Raw genomic sequence first — 22,040 nt, forward strand, 5'->3', positions numbered from 1 at the left:
ATCCGCACCCGGCATGTTCCCCAGTGGTGGGACAGGCAAGCCATGCAAAAGCCCATAGGCTTTGATAGGAATGGTAGATTCTGCTGATGGCCAATAGCTCGTCACATCCGCCATGGGAAAACTTGCCGCGGGGGCGGAGTGGGCGGGAGGTACAAAATTCCAGCCGTTAACTTTGTTTTTCTTTCTACGTGTGCTGCCCAATCTGCTCAATATTTGCAACATTTTCTTTTTATTATTATAGCCCAGGTTTTCAGATAAGGGTCTGGCACATACACAGTTAATGTGGGACTGCACACAGTGCCGCACACACAGTGATGATGGAGACACCGAACCTGTACTTAAGGTCAGTCAAGTGTTGGACAGAGCAGTGTGTGCTAGCAAGCATGGAGTCAACTCCTAGCTTGTACCCTTCACTATACATTTATAAATAGTTCGGAGTTAGTAAAAACAAAGGGCGGAATTCTCTGACTCCCAACCGGGTCAGAGAATCGGCGCGGTGCCGCACGAGTCATGCCACGCCGCCCCAACACCAGGATGCATCATCGGCACCATGGGCAACGGCATGGTCGGCGCGGCACTGGTCGGGGTATGCGTCGACTCTCCGGCCCGAGCCGGCATGGGGCGGTGCGCCGATTCTCCGGGCTGGATCGGCCGAACCGCCATCAACAAAAAGCCGAGTTCCACCTGCGCCCTTCTAACCTGCTCTGGGCTAGCGAGTCCTTGGCGTTGAAGGGTCCGGAGATGGCCTGTGGTGGGGGAGGGGGGTCCGATCCTGGAGGGGTGGGCCTCGGTAGTGGCCTGGCCCGTGATTGGGACCCACCGATCGGCGGGCCGGCCTCTCTGCCCCCCCCCCCCCCCCCCCCCCCGGCCTCCTATCCTCCACGCTGGCTCCTGTAGCCCTGCGCCATTTGCCGCGGGGCCGGCACAGGGAAGAAGGCCACTGCGCATGCGCTAGTTGGCAGCGGCCCAACTGCACATGCGTGGACCTCGCGGTGCTGAGTTCAGGCCTGGATCGGCAGCTGGAGCAGTAGAGGCCCCTCCAGCGCGTCCCAGCCCCCTGTGGGCCGCAGAATGGGGCCCTAAAACACTCCCGTTTTTACTCCGACATCAGCACTTAGCCGTCCGTTGGGAGAATCCCACCCATAAAGTTAATCTACATATGACTACATGGAATTCTTCAAGATCTACCAAACTGTAACCAAAATCCCAGAACACGGCTTTCCTACAATATGCTCTGGTCCGAAAGCAGATATTACTTCATTATTTATGCAAATTATGCAACATTTACTGGGTAAAATATAAACCTTTTCTTTTCCCTCCAGGTTACTAAGTAAATTAATTACCCCTCTTAACTTCTCCAATGGGAAAGGGGGTGGGTTACCTATAGGTCAGCTTCTGCCATTGCCCCATTGAGCCAGCCATGAAAGGGTGCGTGAGGGTGGTGATGTGACCATCAATTCATAAGACAGGTGATTGGAAGTGAACAGTGGTTTTCATAATCTTACAACAGAGCCTGCCTGCGACTAGATGAACTGGCAGCAGGCTCACGACTTCAGAGCTTTATACTTCCGGTCAGTGGGAGGAGCCATGGGCGGAGCCATGGGCGGAGCCAAGGGTGGAGCCCAGTACAAACTCCTCATCTCCCCCTATGGGCAGAGCCGCGCAACGGCTCGCATACAGAGCCCACAAGGACACAATACATATAATAGATCACAGTGTGAATTACGAGGTTTATAATTCACCACAGGTGGCATGAATTTCTCTCTCTTGCTGTTGGCTAGAAACACCTTACTGAGCTAGGGGCTACCTCCCTGCCAGTCCAGTACGTGATTAGCAACTACAAAGCCAATGCAAAGCCATCTTGTTTTAACGCACCTTAACAAAATGACAAAGAGAAAAGCTACAGGATAATGAACGCAGAAAGAAAGATCAAAGTCTCTCTCACCTGATGGCATCAGTCAGATGGGAAAAGCAGTGGTAGACGGTATGTGAATAGTATGCCACTGAGTAATAGAGTGTTCTAGGACTCGCCTTGGTCAGGTACATTTGGGACAGATCTGTATTACTGTACAAAACTGTAAATTGGAGAATTAATGATCATATTTATTAATAATCCATTCTCTGTGCAGTGCATGACTAATCAGTAACTCAAATTTATTATTCAAGCAGACACTTTCACTTTCAACCCCTTTACCCTGTACAGCTTCTCTAGGTGGCACCCTAGGGGCTGTTTAGCTCACTGGGCTAAATCGCTGGCTTTGAAAGCAGACCAGAGCAAGCCAGCAGCATGGTTCGATTCCGTAACAGCCTCCCCGAACAGGCGCCGGAATGTGGCGACTAGGGGCTTTTCACAGTAACTTTATTTGAAGCCTACTCGCGACAATAAGCGATTTTCTATTCATTTCATTTTCATTCTGGCATCATTCGACACCCCCTTGGTGAGGGACGCTATTGGCATGATGGAGATGCAGAGAGGTTGGTCTCCAACACCAGCATGACAAGAGGCAGAGGTTGGAGAGCCTGTGGGAGTAAAATAGAAAATTACTCACAAGTTGCTTGTGATGTACATGAAAGATTTGGAGGAAAATGTGGCCGGTCTAATTAGTAAGTTCACGGATGTCACCAGGGTAGGTGGAGTGGCAGATAGTGTTGAGGAATGTCAGAAGATGCAGCAGGACATAGATAGGTTGGAGACTTGGGCAGAGAAATGGAGTTTAATCTGGATAAATGCGAGGTGATGCATTTTGGTAGATCCAACATAGAGGGGAAATATACCGTAAATGGCAAAACTCTTAGGAATATAGAAGTTCAGAGAGATCTGGGCGTGCAGGTCCACAGATCTTTAAAGGTGGCAACACAAGTGGACAAGGTAGTCAAGTAAGCAGACGGAATGCTCGCCTTCATTGGAAGGGGCATCGAGTATAAAAACTTACAAGTCACAGTTGTACAGAACCTTGGTAAGGCCGTATTTGGAATATTGTGCATAATTCTGGTTGTCACACTACCAGAAGGATGTGGAGGCTTTGGAGAGGGTGCAGAGGAGGTTTACCAGGATGTTGCCTGGTCTGGAGGGTGTTAGCTATGCGGGGAGGCTGAATAGACTCGGATTGTTTTCATTAGAAAGATGGAGGTTGAGGGGTGTCCTGACAGAGTTCTACAAGATTATGAGGGGCATGGATAGAGTGGATGGGCAGGCACTCTTTCCCAGGGTGGAGGGGTCATCACCAGGGGCCATTGGTTTAAGGTCTCTGGGGCAAAGTTTAGAGGAGATGTGCGAGGCAGGATTTTTACGTAGAGGGTGGTGAGTGCCTGGAATGCGTTGCCAGGGGAGGTTGTGGAAGCAGATACATTAACGCCGTTCAAAAGGCATCTTGGCTAACATATGGATAGGATGGGTATAGAGGTTTTTGCAAAGACCAGTACAGGCTTGAAGGGCCGAAGTTCCTTGTTCATGGTTATGAAACTTTGCATTAGGTGAAACATTAGTTGCATTTTTAAAAATTCTTTGTAGGGATGTGGGTGTCACTGGCAAAGCCAACAGGTGTTCCCTTCCCTAATTGCCTTTTAACTCAGTGGCTTGCTGGGCTATTTCAGGGAGCAGTTAAGAGTCATTGGAGTCACATATAGGCCAGAGCTGGGAAGGAGGCAGACTTTCCTCCCGAAAGGGCATTTTACAACAATTGATGATAGCTCCATGGTCACCTGAGACGACCTTTCAATTCCAGATGTTACTGATTTTAACAGTTTGGTGGGATTTGAGGCCAATTAAGTGTCCCCCCACTCACTCCCCCCCCCCCCTTCCCTACCTAGAGCTTTAACCGGGGTCTCTGAATTATTAGTGAAGTGACCTCACCACTATGCCATTGTCTCCCCTAGAACTAGCTACTCCATAGTTTGGAAGCTATGTCGGGGCATTTACCCTTTAATTAGCTTGATCGTCCCTGTGCACTATTTTTAGCAGAGAAATTCCAGTATACAACCTTTCCTGTGTTATCTTTAACACCAACATTGGCCTGTTTGTTTGAAACAGGTTAATGCCTGGATCACAGGAATACATGAGAACGAGCATGTACTAATAATCATGCACAGAGTGAATTAATTAAAAGTATAAATAAAAACAAATCATAATCTTGTAATTTGCAATCCCCCCACTTAACATCCCTCTCCAAACCCCCACCCCCAGCCACCCAACTTCCACACGCACAATCATACACAAAATATTTGGAGTTTGATTACCTTCACCTTGGTGCTCTTTGACCTCCAGAAGCTGAAGTCCGACACACGCAGCGAGGAGTCTGTCCATGCCATCAGCACTGGTGCCAAGCCTCTCTGCAATGGCGTTGGAAGAGAGTGGCCCTCCAACCTCCAGCAGAAGATCAAATACTCCCAGCTCGCAGGCAGCAAACATTGTCTACAGGCAAAGTGCACGTCAGAGGTATGCCAGTTAGTTATTTTCTCCTTTCTGTTCACGGAAATTGGTGGAATTGTCAAGACTTTGAGGAGATTCCATGGTTAATTCATTGACTCACCGTAAAGATCTGACAACTCATCGAAAATCACGCAGAACGTGCTGGGCACTTTAACCATTCTTACCAGGAAGATTGACCCTTAAGTTTATGATGTCAGTTTGGTAAGGTTGGTAGCACTCTGGTCACTAGCTAGGCCGCAGCTGGTGTAATGTGTCCAATACTGGGCACCACACCTTCAGAAGTATATGACGGCATTGGAGAAAGTGCGAAAAAAAATAATGAGATTGATTCCGGGGACAAAGATCGTCAGTTATAAAGATAGATTGTTCGGACAGTTTTCCTTGGAGAAGGTGTAATGTTCTTGTCGGATGGCCTGATTTACATTCCAAGGACACTTGTAGCTAAAGCTATAAATGATTTGTTAACATTAACTGTGGGTAAACTGTATACAAAACAACAGATGAATAACAGTAAGGTCAAGCACAAGCAACCTCTCTTCAGCTGCCTCCAGCCAGTCTGAGGGGTCACCTGAGTCTAACATTCACTTATATACCAGTGAGACTCCTTGTGGTCAGTTGGTGAATTACAACATAACCATGGTATTACTGCAGAAGGGAAGGCGGAGAGAAGATCTCATAGAAGTATTCAAAATCATGAGGGGCCTGGAAAGATTTGTATCTTTAAATGAACAGGACAAAAGAAATAGAACTGCAGAAGCACGTGGGTATGATGCAAGATTAACAGAGGTTTACTGAATAGGTCTTGTCTGTACAAGGTTTGGAACTAAACTCCCCCAGAAGTCCACAAAGTAGCCGACGACACGTCAGTCTCGTGACTGGGTTCCTAAAGAGACAGAGCACACAACTACAATAACCCACATATATGACAAGAGTGGATGGGGAGAAACTATTCCTACTTGTGTAAGGCTTGAGAATGGGAGGGCACAGGTTCAAAGTAATTGCCAAAAGAAGCAAAAATTAGGAAAATGTTTTCACATAGCGGGGGTTAGAGTCTGGATTGCACTGCCTGGCGATGAGGTGGAGGCAGGTTCTATCGAGGCACTCGAAAGGGAATTGCACTGTAATTTAAAAAGTAAGAATGTGCAGGCTTACGGGGAGAAGGCATTGAAATTTTACAAGGCATTTCACAGAATTTAAAAATTGTTACAATAGAAGTCATTCAGCCCATCATGTCTGTACAGACATGTTTCTGCGATGATGATTGAGGGATCTATATTGTCCAGGACACTGGGGATAGGTCTCCTGTTCTGTTTTGAACTAGTGGCAGGGGATTGTTTACATCTACTGGAGGGAGCAGATCAACCCGCAGTCTGACAGCTCATTCAAAAGAAGGCACCTCTGACAGTGCGGCACTCCCTCAGAACTGTCTTGAATTTTGTTCTCAAGTCTTGGAGTGGGGCTAAAACCCAGGCTTTTGTGGCTCACAGATACGCACACCGATCCTCCGAATGAGTGGATGCAGCTGTCAGAATAAAGCAAATACTAAGCAGGCTGGGTATCTTCAAAGTGGAGATCAGATTGAGACCGGGAAACGAGTTGGGCAGGATTCAACGGACAAGAAACAAAGTCCGTATTCTTTTTTTTTTAAATTTCCAATTAAGGGACAATTTAGCGTGGCCAAGCCACCTGCCCTGCACATCTTTGGGTTGTGGGGGTGAGACCCACGCAGACACAGGGAGAATGTACAAACTCCACACGGTCAGTGACCCAGAGCCGGGATCGAGCCTGGGTCCTCGGTGCCGCGAGGCAGCAGTGCTAACCACTGCGCCGCCGTGCCGCTCTCAAAGTCTGCTTTTGGGAGCGTTTGGCTGAGTATTTCTTGGCAGCTGCAGCGCTGAGATTCACCCCGTGATTTGCGGCACTTTGTCGGTTTTGTTGGGCCTCGGGGAGTTTCTCCTTCTCGATGACGTTTGATGATTTCCTGCACTGGCTGGGCTGGGCTTGACAGCAGGACTGTCTCCTCGCAAATTGGGGAATAATTTTGGCCTGCAGCCCTGATCTGTGCACCTCCCCACCCTTTCTGCCCCCCCCCCCCCCCAATTTCGGGACTCCCCCCCCCCCCCCCCCTTCACACCTCACCCTTCTTGTGGCCTTTTTCACCTCCTCCTAACCCTCCGTTAATGAGCAAGAACCCCCTTGGCCTGACCCCTGGCAGTGCCAACCTGGCACCCGTACACCTTGGCTCTGCCACCCTGGCACCCTGGCAATGCCACACCAAGTGGCACTGCCATGGAGCCATACTCGCATAAGCAAGGTGCCCAGGAGTCAGATGGAATGTACGGGTACCACCCTGCCCTGCTCCCGACCACCGTGGACTCTCTAATGGCCTGCCAGGCCCCTTGAGGTGCCGTCACACCAGGTCCATTTAAATATGCTGATGTGGATCATGGCCAGCGAGGGCAGTGTGCACCTCATGGTTGACAAAGCAATGTTCCTGATTGAAAAATGAGCAGTTTAGATGTGGGCAGTTCAGAAGTGGTAGTGGAGTCAGTTAATGTTAGCACATTAACTACCATGCAGATCAAGATTATTAGAGATGAGGAAGGTTATGCCACCAGCTCATTCTTGTTCAACCATTCAAGGATGTTAGGATCCCGGACTAAACCCAACTATTTGCAATTTCTAAAACTGTGATGAAATGTTAGTGCACCACAGGAATGATAACACTGACCCATTGGTGTCTTTTATATTAAAACAAACTATAATTTAAACAAATAATTAACCACATTAACACCAGAGAAATAGTTTCACACTTAACAGTTACAACAGTTCTTCAGTAAAAGAGAAACTTTAACTTACTTCCTAAATCTGCCCCTTTATTCCAACTAAGCAACCCAACATAGTTCAAATATCACTCATGAATAAAGTTAACAACCGGCTTCCACTTGCTTTTCTCTGTGCAGAGAGAACCTTTTAGGACCAAAACTTAAACACCTCTGTTCAGATTAAAATCCTAGGAAGAACCAACTTTTCAGACACATACGGCTCCTCCCCTTAATTGCATAACCTGTATCCAAAGCATGAGGTAGTCTTCTCTCTCCTCACACAAGATGTCCCTTGACCTGTTTAGCCAGGATCAAACTCAATACTCCTCATAAATTATCTGCGACTCAATTGTCCTTTAAACAGAAACAACATTCCATTAGGAGAACAATTCAGCTACAAAATCAATTATTACCTCAGGTTTAAGATGCCCTAATCACAGCTTTAGCAATCATACTGTCAGTATGCCTCTTAACTCAGGTTTTGATAACATTACTGGAAAAAATATAAAATACGACTATGGGATGGATTCTCCCTTGTCGGAATTCTCCGTTTCGCTGGCAGCCCGGGAATTTCCCAACAACGTGGGGCTGCCCACACTGGGAAACCCCATTGGCCGGCTGGCGAGACGGAGAATCCCCGCCCTATTTCTTTCATTCATCACCGTATCATTGATCAAAAACATTAACTCTGTGTCTCTCCATTGATACTGCCCAACCTGTTGAGTATTTCAAGCATTTCCTGTTTTTATTTTAGACTTCCTGAATCTGGGCATCTAGCTTTTGACAATTTCCCCAGTGCAATGCTCCTTAGCCTGACCCTGTGCCCTGTGTTCCAATCCTGCAATTTACTTTGAAGCAACTTTTTCATCACCATTAACTAATTTATGCATTTTATCAATAAATCTTGCTCGAAATTTTCTCTCAAGTTTGAAAAAAACTTTCATGATTTTTATTTAAAAAAAATAAATTTAGAGTGCCCAATTTTTTTTTTTTTCCAATTTAGGGGCGAATTAGCGTGGCCAATCCACCTACTCTGTACATCTTTGGGTTGTGGGAGTGAGACCCACGCAGACACGGGAAGAATGTGCACACTCCACACGGCTGAAAAAAACTTTCTAACTTGCTCCATAACACAGACCTGTGACTCTCTTGGAGCTCTTCTCTCCACTAGCTCCAGTGAGCCTCAGTGAGCAGAACAACATAAAGTACGTATTGTGCAAATAAAATCCGTACTTACAGCACAGAAACAAACCATTCTGCTCAATAGTCAATGCTAGTGTTTTATGCTCTACACAACCTTTCACCCTATTTCATCGAACCTTATCTGCATACCCTTCCATTCCTTTCTTCTTCATACCTGCATACAAGTTATGTGCAGGAGTAGGCCACACAGGCCTTTGACCTTGCTCTGTCATCCAATAAGATCCTGAGACTAATCTGACTGTGCCTTCTCGCCTACCCCCAATAACCTTTTACCCCCTTGCTTGTCAAGAATCAATCTAGCTCGGCCTTGAAAATGTTCAAAAATGCTTCCTCCACTGTCTTTTGAGGAAGTGAGTTCTCCGAGAGAAAGAAATTGTTCGCTGTCCTGTCTTGAGTGGCAAGCCGTTATATTTAAACAGTGGTGCCTAATTCTAGAATCTCCCACAATAATAATAATGATCGCTTATTGTTACAAGTAGGTGTCAAATGAAGTTACTGTGAAATGTCCCTAGTCACCACATTTCGGCGCCTGTTTGGGGAGGCCGGTACGGGAATTGAACCCATGCTGCTGCCTTTCTCTGCATTACAAGGCAGCTGTTTAAGCCCACTGTGCTAAACCTGCCCCTCCACATCCATCCTTTAAACATCACTCAGGATTTTATATATTTCCATCAAGTTGCTCTCACTCTTCTCAGTTCTAGTGGATACAAGACTAGTCTGCCCAACCTATCCACAAAAGACAACCATCCCAATCCAGGTGTGAGTCCAGCAAACTTTCTCTGAATTGCTTCTAATCCATTTATATCCTTCCTACAAATAAGGAGATCAATGCGGACATTAATCCTGTTTCCCCTCAAATTCGTCCGTGCTATTTGCCTATTTGGTAGCAAGTGCTACATTGAAACTACTCTCTAAGAAGTGGTACTTCTCCTGAATTGCGAATTGGATTAATTCAGGAGTATCTAATATTTATGAACACTAGTTTTGGATTTCCTCACAAGTCAAAATAGTTTTGCTACACCTACCCTTTCTGAAAAAGGAATCTCCCCCCCCCCCCCCCCCCCCCCCCCCCCCCCTCCACCCAGCCATATCTTTGCTAGTCTGACCAGAACATCGTAGAAAAACTAGAAGTAGAGGGCGCCATCTCAGACTAAAGGGTTTAAAACTGAGATGGGCAGGAATTTCTTCAGCCAGAGGGTGGTGAATCTGTGAAACTCTTAGCCGCAGAAGGCTGTGGAGGCCAAATCACCTAGTGTCTTTAAAACAGAGACAGGTAGGTTCTTGATTAATAAGGGGATCAGGGGTTATGGGGAGAAGGCAGGAGAATGGGGATGAGAAACATATCAGCCATGATTGAATGGCGGAGCAGACTCGATGGGCCAAGTGGCCTAATTCTGCTCTTATGTCTTATGGTCTATTTTATCTCTAGATGTTTATTCTCCGATATTGGGTTTATTGAACATGGTATTGGTCTCACTGGTTGCTGCTCTGCATTGGATGGGAATCTTGAGCTTGCTGACACTGTGATTCACTTTCAGCCTCATCTCCAACTATCTCAGCACCATTCATAGAGTACATATGTTATCTAATTTTCCTTCTTATATGTCGCACGTTATGCATACCATTTTCCTGCCCACTTATGTATGTTGTCCCAATTAATTTCATAGAATTTACAGTGCAGAAGGAGGCCATTCAGCCCATCGACTCTGCACCGGCCTATGGAAAGAGCACCCTACCTAAGCCCATACCTCTATCCTATCTACCCCCCTAACCCAGTAATCTCACCTAACCTTTTTTGGACACTAAGGGCAATTTAGCATGGCCAATCCACCTAATCTACACATCTTTGGACTGTGGGAGGAAACCGGAGAACCCAGAAGAAAAACACGCACACACGGGGAGAATGTGCAGACTCCGCACAGACAGTGACCCAAGCCGGGAATCGAACCTGGGACCCTGAAGCAACATTGCTACCTTAGTAATTTCTGAATTACTGTTTCCATTTGTACTGCCCTTGTGGCTTAGTGTCATCGGCAATTCTGATAAGTTGGTGTTTCATTTCTGAATACATCGCTCGTGATGTGAATTAGTGACGGGACTGGTCACTTGGGGGAATCTAGAATAACACCTGGGCGTAACTCCTCTATCAAGTACGTCACTGCATTCCATCCTTCAATCTATTCCCAAGAGTTTCCTTCTTTCACACAGGTTTGAGCTTGGCTAATAGTCTTTCCTGCCAAACCTGGCCAAATGCCTTCTTAGGGGTTCCTGCAGCCCCATCTGAGTTGTCACGTCCTCAAAAGATTGGTCAAGCAAGGTGTTCCCCCTTCTGAATTTTTATTTCTCTTGAAATGATTGGAAATAAAATGCAAAATAGTGCAAAATGTTTCCACTAGTAGGAAAAACTAGAACCAGAGGGCACAATCTCAGACTAAAGGGACGATCCTTTAAAACAGAGATGAGGAGGAATTTCTTCAGCCCGAGGGTGGTGAATCTGTGGAACTCTTTGCCTTGGAACGCCATGGAGGCCAAATCACTGAGTGCCTTTAAGACAGAGTTCTTGATGAATAAGGGGATCAGGGGTTATGGGAGAATAGGGATGAGAAGCATATCAGCTATGGTTGAAAGGCGGAGCAGACCCGATGGGCCAAATGGCCCAATTCTGCTCCTATATCTTATGGTCTTAAAACTCAGTAGCATAATCCGCCGTCATCTGTTTTTAAACAATCGCACAAATTCAAAATGACTCCCAAGGTGTGTGTTAAATCTAAGCAATTGGTAAAAGTACCTGAGAAAAAATGTCCCGATTGCCCTGGGGAATGGATTACTTTCACATCTCTGTGAAATCTTGACTTACCTTAGAAATCAGAAACCCATCCATATAGTTTAACAACATCTGCGGATATTCGAGTTCCTGTTTGGAGACTTCCATTGGAAAAACCTGTGCCGACTTAATATATAGCAACTCGATGTTTCAGAGTTCGGTGTTATCCCTCAAACAAGACGTACATTGATGTGATTGACAGAAACTCCGACCTCACAGATGGAACAGAATGATGCTGCCCATTTGATCCAATTGCAGTCTGGCTGCTGAGGTGCTTATTCCAGACATCTTCTTAATCATTTAAGGAGATTATGAGGACAGGTGATCTTCTTTGGCATTATCACTTTGATTATTGTGCCTCTTGGGCGAACAGAATTTAAAGAGAAAAAATAACATACATTTAACGTCAAGCAGTTCATGCCTCCCATGTTCTGTGCCAGGTTATGGAAACTTGGTATCATGGTCAGCAAGAATATTTGCAGTCTCCCCGTCCATAGTACAGTACACTTAAATGAGAGGCGGTGGCATAGCCACAGCGTTAATGTCATTGGACTAGTAATCCAAGTGTTTGTGGGCTGGGGCCATGGGTTCAAATCCCCTCCCCCAGTTGCTGGTGGGATTTTAATTCCATTGATTAATCCAAAAACAAATCTGGACCGAAGCCAGCCTCTGTAATAGTGACCAGAAAACTATTATCGATTGTCGTAAAGTCTCATCTGGTTCACCGGTGTCTTTCAGGGGAGGAAATTTGCCGCCCTTACCCGGTCTGGCCTACATGGGACTGCAGACTCGCCGCAATGTGGTTGACTCTTAAATGCCCTCAACGGACAATTAAGGATTGGCAACAAATGTTGGCAGTGCCAGCGAGGCTCACGTCCCCATGAAAGAATGAAACTTGTCCAGTGTTTGTAAGCAGTTTACCTATGTCATGGAGAGTTGTTTCCTGGTCCCATAGTTGGAGTGTTGCGGCACCCTGCTTCCCAATCAATGGATGACTCTCCCTGCGTTGAAGGAAAATGCGGCAATTTTCCAACTTGTGCAATGCAAGATCCATGTTGGTTAAGGGGTAAATTTTGGCCATGGACTCTCTGTTCTTCTTTGAAGAGAAAAAGCCGTAAGCTTGTCTGTCGCTTCCAGAAATGACAGACAGACCTCGGTTTAATGTCACATCCAAAAGACAGGGCCTCCAACAAAACAGCATCGTCGCAGTCGTGCCCTGAAGTGCCAGCCTTGATTCAAGTCCTGGAGCAGGGCTTGAACCCGCAGGCTCCAGGCTCAGGATCAAGTGTTATCATTGACCAGGGCACGAAGTTCTGCACAACTATCTTCCTTTTAAAAAGTTATTATTGCGCGAGTAAATAATGAAATTCTATTAATTAAAATTATCTGATGAATTTTGGCAACGCCTTTAATGCACTTTCTCCAATTTGGGAGAACTGTTCCAGAGAAGTATTTCAAGCTGTTTGTTGAGAAGAGATGTCGTCGGCACACCAGGATCCGCATTGTACTGCAAACTGGGAGAGTGGCCCGTTTTCATTAATGTTTCGTTCACAATACTCAAAAGTGGCATGGAGGCAGTTTGGGGACAGTTACATGGTTTCAAATGTTTTTTTTTACTGAAAGCAGAGTTACTCAAGGCTGAATAATGATATTTAAAATCGAAATAATTGAGGCACAACTTGTCAACAACATTTAATAACAATAGCCTATAATTATAACATAATAAAACCTTCCAAGAGGGTTCGTAGAAGTATAAAAACAAAATATGGCAGCGAGTCACATTAGGAGATATTAGATCAGATGACCAAAAGTTTGAACCGCTGCAGTCCATGCGCTGTAGGTACACCCACAGTGCAGCTAGGTTAGGAATTCAAAGACTTTGACCAAGAGGCTGTGGAGGAATTGTGGAATAGTTTCAAGTCAGGATGTGTGTGGATTGAAGGGGAACATGGTGGTCTTACCACACACCTGTCCTCTAGGTGCCCCCTCCCCCCTCCAGGCAATCATTGGGGGACTCTCGTCCCCTCCGGCCCGAACAATCATCGCAGGCCCCCACCCCAGGAAAATTATCGGGTGCTCCCCCCAACCCGGACAATCATCGCTGGCTCCTCTCTCTGGAAAATCATTTTGTGCCCCCCCCACATGCAATCATCGAGGGCTTTCTCCCATCGTGGAAGTATGGCCAGCGATTCCATCCCCCCACTTCAGTGCCCGCTTCCCCTGGGCCTGCAAGATCTCCCCTCGCTGCCCGCTCTCCACCTCACCCCCCACCACACATCAATGGAAGTCCCCCCATGGGGCTCCCATGAGATTTGACACTGCGCCAGCTGCCTCTGGCACTGCCCCCTTGCACAGGGCAGCACTGCCAAGCTGGCACAGTGCCAACCTGACTGTGCCAACCTGGCAGTGTCAACCGATGCTGGGACAGTGCCAGGGCACTGGCCTGACATGTCCCTCTCCCCCTCCCAGGGAGACCGCCCCCATTGGGGTTTACAGCACAAAAAAAGGCCCTTTGGCCCATTGCGTCGGCGCTGACCATCAAGCACCTATCTATTTTAATCCCATTATCCAGCACAAGGTCCGTAGCCCTGTATGCTGTGACATGCTCGTCTAAATATTTCTTAAATGTTGTGAGATTTCCTGTCTCTTCCACCCTTTTAGGAAATTATTTCCAGATTCCCACCACCCTCTGGGAACTGAGTGAGAATTTGGGAACAGAGAGCCAAAGGAGATTAGAAGGAAGACTTTGTATGAGGGACGATCTGAGCTGGGGAAATTTGAATGAGACAGAGTGGATAGGGAATAGCTGTTCCCTTTAGTTGAAGGGTCGGTTAATAGGGTATACAAATTCAAGGTGAGGGGCAGGAAGTGAGGGGGGGGGGGGGGGGGGATTTGAGGAAAAACCTTTTTACCCAGAGGGTGGTGATTTAGCACCTGGGGGCTGGTTTAGCACACTGGGCTAAATCGCTGGCTTTTTAAGCATACCAAGGCAGGCCAGCAGCACGGTTCAAATCCTGTACCAGCCTCCCCAAACAGGCGCTGGAATGTGGCAACTAGGGGCTTTTCACAGTAACTTCATTGAAGCCTACTCGTGACAATAAGCGATTTTCATTTCATGATGGCCTGGAACGCACTGCGTGGGAGAGGTGGGTTGCCTCACATCCTTTAAAAACTACCTTGCTGAGTACTTGGCATGTATTAACATTCGAGGCTCTGGGCCAAGTGTTGGCAAATGGGATCAGGATTGGCAGATCAGGTACCTTTCATGCAGCAGCAGTGCAGACTCGATGGGCCGTAGGGCCTTTTCTGCACTGTATTTTTCCGAGAGTCTGTGAAGATTTGAGTTTATGTAAAATGGGACTTGAGCAAAACGTTGGAAAAATCAGAGGGGATTAAAGCCCAGACAATGGCCATTGGATCCAGCGCGGCTTGTGACGCTTTCCTTCATGAGCTATTGATCCCACCCTCCTGTTCATTCCTCATATTAATCACATTCTTCTTGGGCTCCACAATCTATAGTATTCCTCTTTTTCAAGCAATCGACTCCCTTTAAAAGCAATCGGCAGCGCTGCTTTAAAAATAATTTCTGGCCAGAGAATTCCATATTCCAAACGCCGCAAAAAGTGGATAATGTATTGTGACCACCTTAAATTCCTGCACCCTCTTTTGATCCCGGATGGAGATCGTTTCATACCCATCTGGGAGGGACCTTATTAAATCCGCAATTTAGTCATCGCTCGTGCTCTGTGGAATTGAAACGCAGGTGGGAGGAAGCTGTCACTCTTTCAAATGCACTGAGATTCTATGAGCCTGAAGTAAATCGGATGCGAAGAGAACCAGGTTAGGCACCCAAGGCATTACATTAATTGGCCGATTCTGTTACAGATGCAGTGAAGCAAGAAATTGATTTTTTAAAAAGGAGCACATTTTTGCTTCATGTAAGTTCATCCAACATAATTCATTGATATCCAAAGTTCTCCCGCCTCACCCCCGTTCCATTTCAAGACCTCATATTCCCACTAGTGCAGAATCTTCCAAAATTCTATAGACTCTGGAGCAGTTCCTACAGATTGGAGGGTGGCAGCATTGTGGATAGCAGATTGTGGATAGCACAATCGCTTCACAGCTCCAGGGTCCCAGGTTCGATTCCGGCTTGGGTCACTGTCTGTGCGGAGTCTGCACATCCTCCCCGTGTGTGCGTGGGTTTCCTCCGGGTGCTCTGGTTTCCTCCCACAGTCCAGATGTGCAGGTTAGGTGGATTGGCCATGATAAATTGCCCTAAGTGTTGGGTGGGGTTACTGGATTATGGGGTTGGGGTGGAGGTGTTGACCTTGGGTAGGGTGCTTTTTCCAAGAGCCGGAGCAGACTCGATGGGCCGAATGGCCTCCTTCTGCACTGTAAAATCTATGAAATTCTAACCCCGCTATTCAAAATGGGAGGGAGAAAAGAAAGGGAGAATTACAGACTCGTTAGCCTTATATCAGTAGTGGGGAAAATGCTGAAACAAATCTACTGAGAATAGAACTAGCAGAATAGATAAGGGAGAACCAGTGGATGTGGTATATTTGCGCTTTCAGAGGCTTTTGATAAGGTCTCTCAGAAGAGGTTAGTGGGCAAAATTAAAGCACATGGGAATGAGGTGACAAATTGCCATGGATTAAGAATTGATTAACAGACTGGAAACAGAGGCCGGAATTTTCCAGCTGTTCACACTGGCGGGATCTTCCAGGCCCACCGGTAGCATACTGCCACCATGGGTTTCCTGGCAGCAAGGGTTACATTCAACAGGAAACAAGATCCCACCACCAGCAAATGCCAGGCTGCCAGAAATCCTGTCCAGAGAGGGGGTGTTTTTCCGTGTGGCAGGCAGTGGGGTACCACAGGGATCAGTTCATACGTTCCAGTTATTCACAACATAAATTACCTGGATGAGGGAACCCAAATGTACCATTGCTGGCGACTCAAATCTGGACAGAATTGCGAGTTGTGAAGAGGATGTAAGGAGGCTTTAAAGGTGATTTAGACGTGTGAGTGGGCAAGCACGGGGCAGATGCGATACAATTCAAGTTATACACTTCAGTGTGAAAATTAGAAAGAAAATAAGTGGTGCTAGATTGGGAAGCGTGCATTTACAAAGGGATCTGGGTGTCCTTGTACACCTGTCAATTAGGAAGGCAAATGTTGGCCTTCATTGCAAGAGGATTTGAGTACAGAAGTAGGGATGCCTTAGTGCAGTTATACATCAGTTTGATGAGAGCACACCTGGAGCATTGCGTGCAATTTTGGTGTCCTACCTAAGGATATACTTGCCTGAGAGTGAGTGCAGCAGAGGTTCACGAGGCTGATACCGGGGTTGGCTGCACTATTCTATGGAGAGAAATTGATTCGACTGGGCCTAAATTCACTAGAATTTAGAAGGATGAGAGATCGGATTGGAACGTGATTTAGCACAGGGCTAAAGAGCTGGCTTTTAAAGCAGACCCAGGCAGGCCAGCAGCACGGTTCAATTCCCGTACCAGCCTCCCCAAACAGGTGCCGGAATGTGGCGACTAGGGGCTTTTCACAGTAACTTCATTTGAAGCCTACTTGTGACAATAAGCAATTTTCTTTTCATTTCATTAAACTTCCCTGCTGGGGAGTCGAGAACCAGAGAACACAGTGTCAGGATATGGGACGGACCATTTAAGACTGAGGTGATTAAAATGTTTTTATTCCAAGGGTAGTGAACCTGCAGAAACCTCTACCACAGAAGGCTGTGGAAGCCAAGTCATTGAATATATTCAAGAAGCAGATAGATAATCTTTTGGATTTTAATGGCATCAAGAAGTATGGGGAGAAAGCATGAATATGGCATTGAGATCAAGGATCATATTGAATGGTGGAGCAAGCTCAAAGGGCTGAATGGCCTACTCTTGCTCCGAGTTTCTATGTTTGCATGAGAAAAATTAGCAAAATGTGGCTGAGTGAAAAGGTTGAACAAGCTTGTACCAGATTCTCATTGGTAATTTCCTAACTTGTTCCTTTGTTATTGAATCATACGGTCTTAGCTCTGTAGGGGTTTGGTAGCATAGTGGTTACATTGCTGGACTACTAATTTAATGGCCAGGAATAACAATCCAGAGACACAAGTTCAAGTCCCACCAAACAGCTACAGAATTTAAATTCAATTAATTAATAACTAAATCTGGAATTATAAAGCTAGTACGCTGTAAACGCTACAGTCCAGAAATATAGTGTTTGGAAAAAGCGATCGCTGCAGTTTTTTGAAAAAAAAAACAAACTCATGAGCTCGGCTCTTGACGGTTTAGGCGCTGCAAGGCTTGGGCTCGGTAGAAATAATGAACATTTATTACTTCTTTGTAACATTTTATTACTGTCTTATGTTTCAGGTACATATCTCATGGTGTTTCCCGATTCTCAGACTTGCGATTCAGCATTCTAAAGTCATTCTGTAATCCTGAAAATTCTAAAATGCAGTCCCAAATACCACGGACTGGAGAGGGGCAACAGAGTATCTGCAATGATGACCAAATGATGTCATAAAAGAAAACTCCCATCTGGTTCACTTGGGAGGGAATCCTGCTCTCCTTATCCGGTCTGGCCTGGATTCCACTTAAGATGCATGGCAATGTGGTTAGTTCGCAAGTGCCCTCTGAGAGGGCTGAGCAAGGCATCCAGTTGTATGCAAGCCATCACCTTCGAGGGCAATTAGGGATGGACAATTAATGATGGCCTTTTTCATGAATGAACAAAGAAACATTCTGATTTGCTGTTTACTATGAGCCAAATTCTGAAAGGGAAATAAGGCAGGACTGCATCTTCGGCATGAAAAAAAAGATAATGTGGACAGTCTATTTTGGATACATGAATTTTAGTTAATTAGTCCTCTGGACATTTAAAAAATGGTGGAGAATTACATTAGAAGAGATGAAAATTCAGTTTTTCTTTTAAATTTAGAGTGCCCAATTCATTTTTGTTTTCCAATTAAGGGGCAATTTAACGTGGCCAATCCACCTACCCTTCACATTTTTGGGTTGTGGGGGCGAAATCCACTCAAACACGGGGAGAATGTGCAAACTCCACACGGTCAGTCACCCAGAGCCGGGATCAAACCCGGGTCTCAGCGCAGTGAGGCAGCATTGCTAACCACTGCACCACCATGCTGCCCGATAAACATTAAGTTACATATACCTGGCCTTTCACCCAGGTCTCTCAATTTAAAATGAGACAAACGAGAAAGACATTTCACAGAAAACCTTTTGTTTACTGGAGGCTACAAACCATTGACAATCATGTGTGGAGGGTGGAAAAAAAAACCAAAACCACAAAATAAATACAGGACAATTTCAAACAATGTAGTGGGGCCAAACAAGAGCACATATTTGGAAGTCAGCAAATGATGGTAGTCAACTGGAAAGGGAACAGCATTTGTTCCCACAACTTCAAATAAAGAGTTTTACAAAGGACAGAACAAACACAACACTGCAAATGAAAAGGTACTCTAAAATATTTGCCAAGGTTGCCATACAAAATAAAAAAAAGGAGTTTTTTTTTAAAAACTCTCAATGCTCAATATATTATTTCCCTCATAAAGAACTATTGAAAACATTTTTAAAATGTAACCTCTGATTCAACCACTGACAACGGCCATCAAGGATGGTGGTGTGACACTTTTTGCCCAATCACTGGACAATACATTTTGGGTTTTTTTTTTTGCACACCCTATTTGCTTCAGTTTTCTACATATTCTGAGCCGTTCTGTCAGATGATATTTGTAGTTTATTTAAGCTCTTTGAAACTTCTAATATTAATTTTTCAAAATGACCGGACTGGGCTTTTAGTCACTGATACCTTGACACTGCAACTGATTCAGAGTAAGGATTTCAGTATTGGAAAACTGTTTCAGGGCTGGGTTCAACTTATCCACATTGCAGCTCTCATTCTTTGAATGAAGTTGGTAATCTTATACCAAAGAGAATTAAACAAAACATTACAACACAGAAATTCAGTTTTAAAGAAACCATCAATTTAGGTGCTGAAGACCAGGGGGATGAGATGCATGTTCCTGCCCAAGCCCTCCACCTCCGCTATCCCAGCACATGGAGTTACTGGTCTCTGCTTTCTGGCATTGGGGAAGTGAAGCTGGAGAAATCCATTTCAGGGCCAGTCTTGTACAGCTCCTGTGAGATGTTGATTTATGGAGAAGGGTTTGCCAAAGTGTGGAGGGTCATTTAACTCTTGCACTGCCTAATCCTTCAAAAATGCCCTCAAATGCATTCTCACACCTATCACTCACCCATCATAGATAGGGATGGATTGGGAAGGCTAAGATGCAAAAAATGTTTTTTCAAAAAAGCCAATAACTAAGTTCAGTTTACATGGCTCGTTCTTCATTCATCTAAAAGCCCCCCCCCCCCCCCCCCCAAAAGACCATTTGTAGTGCTTTCTGACTAAAAGATACTTACACCAATTATCGTGTAGGTCAGTTTCCTTGATGGTAACACTAGTCTCATGGCAAACCATTAACAATTGATTTCGGTATACCATAAAACAGGGGTGGGCAAACTTTTCCGTGCAAGGGCCGCATTCAGAAATTCACAATTCACAAAGGGCCGCATAGTATATTAAGTAAAATAATTACGTCACCCGGTTATGATTCTGGGCGCCTCATATAGAACATAGAACAGTACAGCACAGAACAGGCCCTTCGGCCCTCGACGTTGTGCCAAGCAATGATCACCCTACTCAAGTCAATGTATCCACCCTATACCAGTAAGTAACCCAACAGCCCCCCCACCCATTAACCTTTTAAAAAAATAAATTAAAAAAAAAAAAAAAAAAATTTTTTTTGAAAAAATTTTTCTTTTTTTTTTAATGACTTGGTGGGCCGCAGAAATACCTTTGGCGGGCCGCATGCGGCCCGCGGGCCGTAGTTTGCCCACCCCTGCCATAAAATGTCACCGAATGAAGTGAAAAACAATGGGGAGAAGGATGACCACTTTCTTAGTAGAAGACTGATCCAGAATAGTTTGCTCAAAGCTGCAAAATGTGTGGCAAAGTTGACAGCAATAATAAAGATAACATTAAGCAAAATCATCAGATCACACGGGGACATCAGATGTAGATCAAAATCTACAGCACCAAATAACAGGACACACTTTATAATTGGTTCACATTCAGCTCGATAAGCCCAGGATGCACATTTTAAAGAAGGTGTCCTGGTGGTTGTGGTCCCTTTAACGTTGAAGTCGAGTATTTCACTGAAATTAAGTTTGTTCTCAAAATTACACAGAATAAATTAGAACCAAGCTCCTGCTGGACACAGTTGAAATTTGGATTTTTTAAAATAAAAAGCAGAATTTCAAGTGGCCTAAAATAGAGACACTTTTGCAAATAGCACATACAACAGCATTCCCCGTGACATTACTGTGGTTAGCATGACCCAAGTGATCTCAAGTATAAGGTAAAGGTAAAGTCGCCACAGTCCCAGATGACCATAGGCTCCTTTCCCCCTTGTGGGGGAGATCTGACTTGTGGCGATTTAGCCTGACGGTCACCACACCTCAGGCGAGGGACAAGGTTGAGAAGGTGGGGCCTTCAATGTAACCTTGCACTTGTATAATGCCTGTGCCTTTGAAGATTGGTTTCTTCAGGTTGCAATGTGTTCCAAACATGTCACAGTCATGGAAACATTACAGCACAGAAGATGGCCATTCGGCCCAATGAGTCCACGCTGGACCCATCAACTGGGAGCAAAGAGCAAAAGTTCATTTCATTGTTGCATTAGATGGTGGATGCCTTTTTCTCTTACAGTATGTCCTCTTGCAGAAAATGCAAAGAGCCTCATGTCCCAAGTGAATGCAGCAGGAACTGGGATTTCCGATGCCCACTCTGCTTTTCCCCTTAATCTATCTATAGCACAGGAATGATAACTTAGCCTGAACTACACAACTTGTACCCTATTTACCTTCCAATCTGCTGAAGCCTGCTCAATGTCTAATTCTGACAGCATCTGTAGCAGCTAGAGCGGAGGTGAGAGACTGTTTTTAGAGGCCACAGGCTATGTTGTCAACCATTTAGGATTACGACGAGAACAAATTTCTTCACCCAGAGGGCTGTGATTCTTCATAAATCACCGGTTCAGAGGGCTTTAGCTGCTCAAGTCGCTGAGTATAATTCAACTTGAGATAGATTGGGGCACTAAGGGAACCAAGAGAAATAGGGACAGGGAAAAAAAGGTGCAGTGAAAAAGAATATTAACCATGACTCCGGAAAAGAAAAACCGAAGGCACCATATGGCCTACCTTTGGATCTGACATCTAATTATGAAATGATTCAAGATATTCTATTAAAGGATTGAATGAATAACACTGCTGCAAATGTAAAGTCTTCTTTTTCATTTGAAATATTCACATTTTTCAGTCATTTGAATTAAGCGATTTAAACAACAGCACTGGAGCAGTTTTTGCACAACTTCAATTTGAATTAATACATCTCAGATTAAGTAACTTTGAGATCAGGCGAGACTATAAATGTAAGTTTGATTTCTTTTGAACACAAGTAAAGTCATGAATGAGAAAAGGCCCATCGAAGCTCGTTTGTCCAGTACCACAACTTGTTTCTCTTGGCTCAAAATCCCCTGTCGGCTTTGCCAATTGTACACTTTTTTAAGAGTTAATGACAGATTGGCATAAGCCAAAGCATACATATTGAAGTAGGGGTGTGGGTGTTGAAATCAGGGTCAACAAACCTAAAGAGA

At 45.2% G+C, this 22,040-nt stretch overlaps 1 protein-coding gene across 1 annotated transcript in view; it reads right to left on the reverse strand.

Annotated features, from left to right (window-relative positions):
* Positions 1-11,543, reverse strand: part of asmt (acetylserotonin O-methyltransferase) — a 36,727-nt gene extending 25,184 nt beyond the window's left edge. Inside the window, exons 1-3 of the mRNA XM_038818466.1 lie at positions 11,315-11,543; positions 4,237-4,411; positions 1,946-2,075 (exon numbers count right to left, since the gene is read on the reverse strand). Of these exons, the coding sequence (XP_038674394.1) occupies positions 1,946-2,075; positions 4,237-4,411; positions 11,315-11,389 (380 nt within the window). The 5' untranslated portion in view covers positions 11,390-11,543. The remainder of the gene's footprint in view (positions 1-1,945; positions 2,076-4,236; positions 4,412-11,314) is intronic.
* Between the last annotated feature and the right edge of the window lie 10,497 nt (positions 11,544-22,040).

Source organism: Scyliorhinus canicula, chromosome 14, assembly GCF_902713615.1.
Source record: "Scyliorhinus canicula chromosome 14, sScyCan1.1, whole genome shotgun sequence".
Classification (NCBI taxonomy): domain Eukaryota; kingdom Metazoa; phylum Chordata; class Chondrichthyes; order Carcharhiniformes; family Scyliorhinidae; genus Scyliorhinus; species Scyliorhinus canicula.